At 36.4% G+C, this 10677-nt stretch overlaps 1 protein-coding gene across 1 annotated transcript in view; it reads right to left on the bottom strand.

The window, feature by feature from the left end:
• Positions 1-10677, bottom strand: part of EDIL3 (EGF like and discoidin domains 3) — a 229263-nt gene that overhangs the window by 98535 nt on the left and 120051 nt on the right. Inside the window, exon 5 of the mRNA XM_085316785.1 lies at positions 7049-7162. Within this exon, the coding sequence (XP_085172911.1) occupies positions 7049-7162 (114 nt within the window). The remainder of the gene's footprint in view (positions 1-7048; positions 7163-10677) is intronic.

Raw genomic sequence — 10677 nt, 5'->3', positions numbered from 1 at the left:
AAAAAAAAATAAAAATAAATTTCAGCTTTGCCTTGGACATGGATTAAACCCCAGTATCTACTCTCTTGATAAGATGGTAACTTGATTTACATTTGCAGCTGGTGCTGATCTTCACTTCAGACTGATGCTCTTTCCCCTGCCATCTATCCTCGCCTGCCACCCATCCTTTGCGTCGGCCCAGTATTTATAAGGCTGTACACTTCACAGAATCAAGATATTGATTTGGTTGATTAATGATCTAAAACTGGGTCAGTTTTTTGCTGGGACAAATTCCTGGCTTGTTTCAGTGTCCAGCTATGGAGAGGCACAGCGACCAGGGAACACGGCAGCTTGGCWCGAGCACCCATGAGGGCAGTAGGACGGACGAAGATGAGCTGAAGCACCTTCAGCTGGCTACTGCGCTGGCTTATGCCAGTTTGCAAGAACTTGTTACTTTACAGTATGATCCAATGAAATTAAGGGTAGGATTTTTTTGTGCCATCCTCCTACCAAAGCTTGAAGATTTCTGAAATTTTGAAGTAATTACAAGAGCTTACCTATTTAACAAATTGGAAAAACAAGAGAGGAACAAAAAACCTGTTTTGATCAATTTTAAGGGCACTTAATTTGGTCATCCCTCTATGGGTCATCTAATTCTCTCTCACGTCTAGCATGTGCTTTAACAAAATTTCCAATACATATTGGTAAGAATAATGAAAATGCAGAATATAGAGAGATTCTATTGTTGAGCAAGATACAATGATACAACCAAAAAAAATAAATCAGTCTGCTTCTGATCTCCCAATGACTCTGCACAGCTGTGATTCCACTCATTTCCACAGATAGCTGTTTGTGAATTATACTAGTGAAAGTCATGGCTAGTGTTCTTGACAATTACATACATGAGTGAACAGAAACTCCAATATAAAAAAGTAAAYATATATTTGGACCAACTAATGTGCTGAAGTATTTCTTTTGCAGCTGCTTTTAATACTTTTAATTTAAATAGAGGTGCCTATATTTCTAGAAAGTACAATTCTTAGTATAGTTTTTTTGCCAATCAAAAATGAAAACCTGAATCATCCCAGTAAATATGAAAAAATAGTAGATATCGATGAGAGTATTTAACATCTTGAACTACAGAGCAACTGAACTCCTTCACAGTTTTGGAGGTGCTCTTAGGACATCTCCTTTTGTCAGCAGTACCAGGTTCTCAGAGGTTACTGGTCTGGGGGAGCCCCATTATATAATTTTTTCTAAAGTCTGAAAATCCCAGGATTTTCAGGAAAATGATCTGATCTTGCTTTCATCTTTTTTTTTGAAAACACAGGCTTTTGGAAGATACATTTTAGCCAGGCACAAAGTTTTCATTGCTCATTATTTTGACCTTAACACAGGACAGCTGGACAAAACCTGTCACCTGCAATACCACAAGGTATCATGCAAAACCATCACACAATCACTTCAGAGCACATTTAAGGCCACTTAAATACCTGAATAAAACTTATGCTCCTCTGAACATATATCTTTAGTTTCAAATTGTTTTATCCTTATAATGCACTTTTTATGCTCCCTTGTCCTATTTTTTTTTGTATAGGTTTTACTGATCCTAAGTGTGGGGGCTTTCTGAATCACTGGGCTGCTGAGCCAGGGTTCATAAGAGTTGGAGCTGGGGATGGGAGGAATAATCACCTCTCACTGAAGACCGTAAGCATCAAATGGAGAAGTTCCAACAACAAGTACCTGATGCCAAAAAATCCCAGCAAATGAAGTCATTCCCTTGGAAACATGCTTAGAAGCGAAACGGAAAAAAAGACACTAGAAGAACCAACACAGTCTGTTCAAAAATACTGTGAAATTAATTCTTCCTCCCACACTATAAGTCATGAAAGTAGCAGGTGTCCTATATTCCTGAAAATCCTTTTTAAAACARAAAAATGTCCAAGAGCCAAAACTGAGAAAGAAGAAAGAAGATCCTGAAGTCACAGCACATCAAAATGATTTGGATGAGAACAACTAGTTTAGGAGTACAAGGCTCCATGTAAACAGTAGTCCTGAAAGATCTGTCAGGTCTTTACACAACTTTTAAGTAAACAGACACTGAAAGAAGGTACGTTTTCATTTAAAACACTGCTTTAATTTCTACAGACAGGAAGGCAGAAGATGACCAAGTGCAGTATAAACACATGGTAATGTACTAAAATACATTGCACAGGAAACAAATAAAAACAATGTGAAGGTACACTGCTTAGCAGGATTTGTGATATTCCAGACAAATCACACTGGTATACTGGTTCTGAATGTAGTCTTACTACATATGGGTATGTGAAATACGCAGAATTGGAGGTTAAGGGGCTGTAGCATGTGTAAAAATATTTACAGTGACTAATTTTAACCATCTCTTCAAAGAAAAAACAAGAGAAAATTTGCCATATGCTTTAATGGCAGCAATACTTAGCAATCAGCAAGCTACAGCTCTGCAAGCACAACGGTGAAATTATAATGTGTCCACTCTAGACTACCATTTGCTAAAGAAAAAAAGTGAACAAAGAATACCCATGGACCTACTCACAAATTACTGCAATTTGCAATCTAGGTTGCTCATGGGAGATTTTAACAATATAGATTTGTACTGAATAATGAAAACAGTCAAACATCAATGAAAGCAGCTCCCTGTTGCCTGCGAGAGAATTCTGTGATCCAGTAAGTAAAAGACTTCAATCTCAGGAGAATCTGTGTCGGAACTAGTACTTATTTATGGAGATTCTTAAGACTAAGGAAAGCTGTAATGGGTAATCATCACTGATAGCTTGAATTCAGCCCAGAAACAAGAAATAGGTACAGAGAGTGCAGGGACAGCAGAATTTTAATCTCCAGTTAGGAAATGCTGAGGACTTAAGAAATCTGGAAAGTAATATGCAAACAATATAGCTTAGTTTTTACTTTCTTAGGATGGCATGGGGTGGGAAATCTCTCTATCCTGCAGTTACTAAACATCTTCAGACAAATTTGTAAATACCAGATGTTCACTGAAGGATCTCTGAAAGGTTGATAAGCTTCTTCTAGAATAATTGAATATTTTTGGAAGCCATCAATGCTCCTGTACTTCACATCACACTGACTTCACTTCATCTTGTGCTTTCCAGCAATGAGAAGCAGCTGATTTTAGTATCACATATGCCTGCGTGGTACAGATAACAGTATCTAATAAGAAAGGACTGAATATATATCTATCCTGAAAAAAACTGAGGCTAATGCTTCAAAATGATAAAGATATATGAATAAAATGTAAGATGGTCTAAAAGGARCAGCAACACTACTGGAGCACAAGTCGTGTCAACTGGCCAGGAGATCAACTGGCCYCATCTCCTTCCCTGTCTTCTGAGAACTTCAACACTATGCCCTCAGAAAGCAACCCCAAACCTCATCCACTTCAGAAGGAGACAGAGGTGATAGCCACAGTGGTTCAAATACTGTCTACTCTTCCAAGTTCATGAAGCATTTTAGTGTTATGGCTGTGTGAATCCTGAAAGGTTCTCTACTTTTTATAGCCAGTTACAGAAACAGTAGGAGTTGAGGGGTGCAGGAAACCTCTCACTACTCTGTTCCAGACAAGCCTACAAGCCTCTCTCTCTCCCACTTGAGCTGCACTAGTTATTCAGAGAGGCTCTTGGGATGAGTCAGAGGCACTTGTGGGTGGGTGTTTCATCAAACTTGCTGAATCTGGGTATAACACAACCATTTTCATAAATCTGGAAAGTGCTAAACGTGAGATAAAAGTAAAACAAAATATACAGGAGACTAGTCAAGAGGAACGGGGTGAAGTTTWAAAAAAAAAGAAAAATAGAAAAGATACTGAAAATTTAGTCTGAACATCAAACTACTTTAAGTTGATGAGTAATATGATAAGTCAATATTACAAAGCATCATTATTTAGGATATATCAATCTACATGTAAGATTAGAAAATGCATCCTAGAGAACAGATTTGCAATGACAGGAAAATGGGCTGCATGATATAATTTGTCTTTTCTCTTTTCTGCCTAGGATATTGCACATACTTTGTGATGTGGACTAGCAATCCTTGAGCTGTATGAGGTAATTCTGAGACAGTAATCAGTCATTTACATAATTAGTGTAACAGTATTTAATTATATGATTACCGTAAAGATGTGTAATACTCTAATGGTGCAATTAGAATGTGTAATTACTACATGTAATTACATAATTAGGTGTAATGACACAAAACTTCTCATGAAAAAAAGAATAAACACAACCTCAACTACAGAAGCTGGTGCAGTACACAATAATACATTGGTGTAAGGAGAAGTGTTGGCATTTTAATGTCACCTGTGTTAAAGCTAGCTCGAAAGCAGGGAATGCTAAAAGTTTGTGAACTGTGCTAAAGTGCGAGAAAAATATGGTGAGGTTCCAGTGCAGAGGTAATTCAGTAACGATCTCCAGTGAGTACAAACCTTATTTCCAGTCTTAATTATCTGTTATTTATTTATAACTCTTCATATACTTACTTGAATAGTATGAGTACAGAGGGGTATAACTGAAATATTCAAATATTATAAAATACTGCAAAATATAGATTACTGATGTAAGTAATGTATTAATTTTCCCTTATTTCTTTATAGTACATCTGATTTTCACAACCCATCCATGTCCTTCAGACACCTGGTAGCTGGTAATTCCATATGCCTGTCCTTTACCCAGAGAAAGGAAGAAACACAATCCTTTTATTCCTGCACCATAGTATTGCCATGCCCACTCAATTACCAAGCCACACACACCCTGGAGCTAACAAATTAACTGTTACTGTCTAGCACATTTAATAATCACTGTCCTTGTTACCTGCAGGAAAAGCAGCAGTATCTATACCAAACCAATTTGACTTCTGTTTAAAATCTTGTTGTAATTGTAAAAATTTGTTGACACCCAGGAGAAGTATCCTTCCAAACATCTTAGTGTACTTCTCTACAGGCTAGATAAAAGATCTGGGTGACACTTGCGAGCACCTAGCAGTGGAAGCAGGTAAGATCACTCAGTTCGGTGATTCACTTACCTCCCACTGTGACTCTTAAAAGACAGGCTACAGACACCTACTTTGCAATTCTATAATGCTTTAATGACACTAGCATAATCCTTTAGCTAGTTCAATATACTGGAAACTTATACTTTCTATAGCTCTGACTATCCATTTTTAGCAAAAGAGCTAATTGGTCTTATATGTTGTATAATCTGAGCAATTTTAATAAAGATTATTCTGTAATTTTGTATCATCCAAAAACCAGAAGGGATAAACCTTAAAGAGATGGATGTGATTCCCAGCAGAATTCCAAACGGCATTTCAATTGCTCTTAAATGAATTACACAAATAATCCACCAACAACTTCTATGTAAAACTTTTGATAGATATTCATCCTTTTATAGCATGAAGTCCCTTAATCAGGTTTAGTAACTGTCCGAGTATGACATACAAATTCTGTAAGGTAGACATCTAGGCATGTAAAATTTCTCAAATCAAATTTTCACCTATGATTTCTCTCCTGGATTTTGTAAACTTTAGGTTGGATGCCTCAGTTTGTTTGCCTGTTGTAAATCTGGGAACTCACTGAAGCTATTCGAAAAAATTCCTAGCCTGTCATTTGTGGTTATTGATCTGCTATTGATCTAATTTTCTTTTCCCTGCTTCCCCACGCATTCACAATATGAACATAGAAAAAATAAATTATATTCTTCACCTTCATTACAGTTTGCTAACCACTACAACATTTATTTAGCATTCAACCTGCAACACAGTCTAGGTTTTCCTGCTATACTTATTAGATCTTTTTGAACCTACTCTTACTTGAAATCACCTCCCTTGAATGTGGATGGCTACAAAATTTCAGGTATTTTGAATGTGGTATCTGGTATAATAGCACAAATATTTTCCTTTCCCTATATGAGGCAGCAGGCCTGACATATCTTCAGACTACATTTGCCTCTTCCACAACTCCATCATATTAGCCACTGACAGCCATCTTTGGACGCACTAAAACACATAGGTTTTCTTCTCCATATTATTTCAAATTCATCTCTCATCCACATTAGAGCTACCCCGAGTTGCACACACTCAGTTAGGAGAGAAAATAACCTATCTTTGGTTATTAACTTTTAAGTTCAGACACCTGGCACTTTGTACCATAGCATTTTATTCTATTTCTATTATTCCAGTTCCAGTCTTTGACATCTGAAGGACTCGTCTGTACTTACAGTGTTTTCTAACACGGGAACCAGATCTTTACAGTCCACTCATAATCAAGGTTATTAGCAAAATGATGTAAGATTTCTCCCAGGAGTCCACCCTCCACCTGCCCGGTTCTGTCCTCCCATTAGGCCAGTCCCTTACTTGCCCAAKAGTTCTTTTATGCAGGGCCAAAGGACAGTGAGTAGGAACCAGCCTCAAAACAAAWGAAGTTGTTGGTATTCCCAGCCAGAGTATATTGTGAATAAGAAAAGTTTACATGAATTCAAAGGAGATTGGACAAGTACTTGGACTAGAATAGGGCTTTTTTGAGGCACTAAATAAATATACGAAGCYAAAACAAAACACATTAGRCTCAAGAATTCCCCYGAGCTGAAAATAGTTGGAGGCTGGAGAAAGCTCAGAGACAGTGTCATGTATCCATGGCCTGTTCTTACACTTGCTGGCATCTGCTTATGACTACTGTTGAAGATAGGATACTTGGCTAGATGAAACCTTAGCCTGAATTAGTTTTTATATTATTCTTTACACTATTCTTTACCCCATTTATGCTTTTTCATCTGTGCCCTRACTAATCATTTTACATACCAAATGCTTCCACGTTAACATTTCTATACTGGAAAACATATCAATTTACTTTAACGCCTGATAGATTTGATATCTTAAACTTCCTTCATCTTGAAAAGAATATCATGGCTATTTCAAGCATCATCTATCGCAGACTACAAAATTTTTTCTATGCATTATGTGGTTGTTTCTATTAAAAAAAATATTAACATTTAAAAAAGAGCTGTAAAATCATTGTGACACTCACTGTGTTGGCAGTTTCTTCCCATAAATTCACCTGGACATTCACAGGAATAGTTGGCAACAAGATCTGTACAAATTCCACCATTCTTGCAAGGTTCAGCTTCACATTCATTTACATCTGCAGGAAGCATACAACATCAGAATTAGCAAAGAAGAATTCTAAAAGTAATAATGACATGTTTTAAAGCACTATAGCACAAAGTATTTATATACCTGATATTAGAATAAATACATTCTTTTGCCCATCAAACATTTTCAGTAATGAACGTGACAAAGCAGGGTTTGTATAAGGGAAAAAAGCAAAGCAATCTCCCATAAATGCAGCTAGTTTCAAATACATACTAAACTTCCTCAACAATAGAATTAAAAGTTTTGCTTAGGGGCTTGTTATGTTGCTACGCAACGCCTACTGGGTATCAGAGCCACAGGTCACAGCTGGGCCTTAAAGAAAAACAAATTAAATTAGTCCTAATAGAGTACTATTTAGTGACACTTGCAACTTTGAGAAATGTAGCTACTTCTTCTTTAGCAACAGATGCCAGTTAAGACTGCCTCTGAGTTCATCTTAATTCATTAAACGTCTAATTGACAAGGTTGTTTAACTCTCTAAAAATTTTCCTTTCTGTGCATGAGTTAATGCACAAATTGAAACTAATAGCTTGATCTAGGAGCTTGCAAATTTTATTAAATTCTAAAGACAGAAAAGGTGGTTAATTTTATTTGAGTTTCCTTCTTCAGCACCTGCTTGTCAAATGCTGTGAGAATAAAACTCCTCTGTGTTTTTCAATATGGTAATCTTCAAATATAATATCAAGTTATTTTTCTCAAATGCAATATAGTATTTTTCAGTCAACACAGATAGACATGTGAAAGATAATGATATCCTATAATTAGAATTCTCAATCTGTGCATTTATGTTTAGTCTACATGGACTAGAGACTTTGTAGGATATATACATCRTCTCCAAGAACTGCATCAATGCATACAATTAAATATCTAAAATATGATAGCCCACACTAGCTTCATTAAGAATTGAAGTCCTGTTGCATTAGAAACTATAAATAGCAAATAGGAAAGTAATCTTTAACTTGTACGATAATTTTATTTGACTCAGTTTTGCTTAAGTGCATATTCATTCTGGATGCAGTTGCTGACAAAGCATGCATGTGTATAGTACAGAAATAAGTTCAGATAGGAGGGCACTTAACACCAGAGCTAAACTAGTTGCATTCTTTGGTGGTCCAAACACACCACAAATTGAACAATATGCCTTATTGTCACACTGAATCTGCCTGTAACCCAAAATGCASAATTGGTTTGGGCTAGCATATATGGACAGCACAAGTTAAAGATGCTACAAAAATGACTAAACCTGAGGTAACAAGACATATGCAGAAGAGGCAGAAGAAGAGGCTTGATCTCTGTTATTGTTTCCTGCCATCCCTTACCCATGTCCCCTTCCCGTCCTTCCCTCAGCCCCTCATTCCAGCAGAATGGCTTGCTTGGCCTCTATTCAAGGACTATACCAGGCTAGACGGACCCCTGCTCTGGGCCTGCGGGACATTTCTTACTCTCTTCAGAGATCTAGCTTTGTATCTCTCTAAGCTAAGCTCACTCTCAGATCTTGATAGAGCGTGGCCAAACATACAGTTACRCTGAAATGACATCAACGAGCCGTTCTGAAGCTGGTTGCTTCAACAAGCAGTCTGAGCTGGAAACTAAATTTTTAGAGGAATTATTATATGTTACTCTTGCTATGTTTTGTGAAATTAACTTCCCAATAAATATGGATATGCTTCTGATTATTTTCAATTGTGCTGCCAAAATAACTGGGAGTTAAGCGGGCCTTTAATTCCACTTATATTCGACCAAACCATGCCTGGATTCTGTACCATATGCCAGCAAAACATACGTAGCACGCAGACTTTGTATCCATACTCTTCATGCGTCCTGCAAAGGGGAGACCTGCACTAGATTTGGAGGCTAGTTTCAGTTCTTTGAACCAGCAAAATTCCAGAGTCTTACACTAAAATTAACAACCTCTACCAATCTCTCAGCTTCTCTATTTCACTCTTGTCTTACTATTTGTTGCCTATAAAGATATCACATATTGGAGTAATAAAAATTYCCTGATTTTTTAGCTGAATTTCTGCCTATTAAAGAGGAACAATAGAAGTAACAGCACAATGTGCTAGAAATAAAATCTACCATGGGAAATAACCAAAGAACAAAACTTCTCAGTTCTAAATTAAATTCTTTGTATGTATTTATAAAATTCAACACAATACTTCATCTCCTTATTTGTTTTTTTAAGTAAAGCCCATTAACCTTACGTTTTCATCAGACTGTTCATCATTTTAATACAAACTAACATTTTTGTAGGAAAAAAATATCAAGGTCACTGTGAAATGAAAAATATTAAGTGAGCATATGAACTATCACTTGGAAAAAAGGTATAATTTATCCTCTTAAAAGCTTTTCTGTGTAAAGATATCTTCTCAAGATATTTAAATTTCTTTGGTTTGCYGTTCATAGTGAAATACGTAGGATAAAATGCACTACTTTCCAGCATATTTCATATTGTCTGTGAGGATGAAGCCAAAAAAAGACTGAAGTTAAAGTATCAGAYACTTCTAAACCAATCCTCATATTCTATCCTTACAGAGCTGGAAATTAAAGTGCTCCCCCCCCTCCCCCCCGAAATACAAATATTTCCTTTTAAATACTGTCATACTATCTTGATTAAAAGTATATTTCAGTAGAAATTTTAAAATGTAAAAATTTTTGGTGTAGTCTCTCCTAAAGACAATGAAAGCTTCTAAAGAAAAGCACTACATCTCTCTATATGCTTAGACAATAATTCTTCATTGACTATGTAACTTATTTACCTTCATTAGAAGARTGTGCTTTTAACAAAAATTAAGTAACACTAAGTAAAATCACTGCAGTTTTCTCATGGTTTTTCACGTATGCTTAGGTTTTATGCCAAGCTAGACTCCAAGTGTAGTTCAGATAAAAACCGTATGCATTGCAATAAATAAAACAGATAAATGGGTTCCACCAGATCATTCAGAATTCCTAAGGAAGGGATCTAATCGAACTGCCAAATGCTGAATGAAACAGGTTCCAGGAAAGGTTTAAATGCCACCATGGGGGAACTCAATATTTCTAAATTGTATCCAGGGTTAGCTAAAAACAATTAATAGTAATAATAACAATGATAAAAATAATAAACATGAAGCACAGGGTATGTAGAACGCCACTAATTTGGAGCTTAGAGTGGTAAATTCAGAGCAGAATATCAGCTGTAGTCCTTTATYGCAACTCAAAACAGATTTCTCTAATGAAGTTGAATTCTGAAATCAGTTGGGGTGCAGGAATGAGTAAATACTGTCCCTGTTTTGAAAATAYGTTGTTACTTGAATAATAGATTCAAGGGTGAAGACACTTGATTAGGAAGTAARAATCGCATTTAGGTTTATTCTCATTCTGAAGATGGTTAAATCTGTTTCTTCCACCACCTAAGATCAGACCATAACTACAAAGCTATTATGCTTTGGCTCTGTTGAAGCCGCGTCACTGGCCACCCTGCAAGAGAAATACGGTGTCAGAAACCGGGCAAGTCAGAGAGCG

The sequence above is a fragment of the Rhea americana genome, unplaced genomic scaffold (assembly GCF_003343005.1).
Source record: "Rhea americana isolate MKP2758 unplaced genomic scaffold, rheAme1 scaffold_114, whole genome shotgun sequence".
In the NCBI taxonomy this organism is placed as follows: Eukaryota; Metazoa; Chordata; class Aves; order Rheiformes; family Rheidae; genus Rhea; species Rhea americana.
The sequence above is the reverse complement of the archived record's forward strand: the minus strand, read 5'-3'. Positions and strand labels throughout refer to the sequence as shown.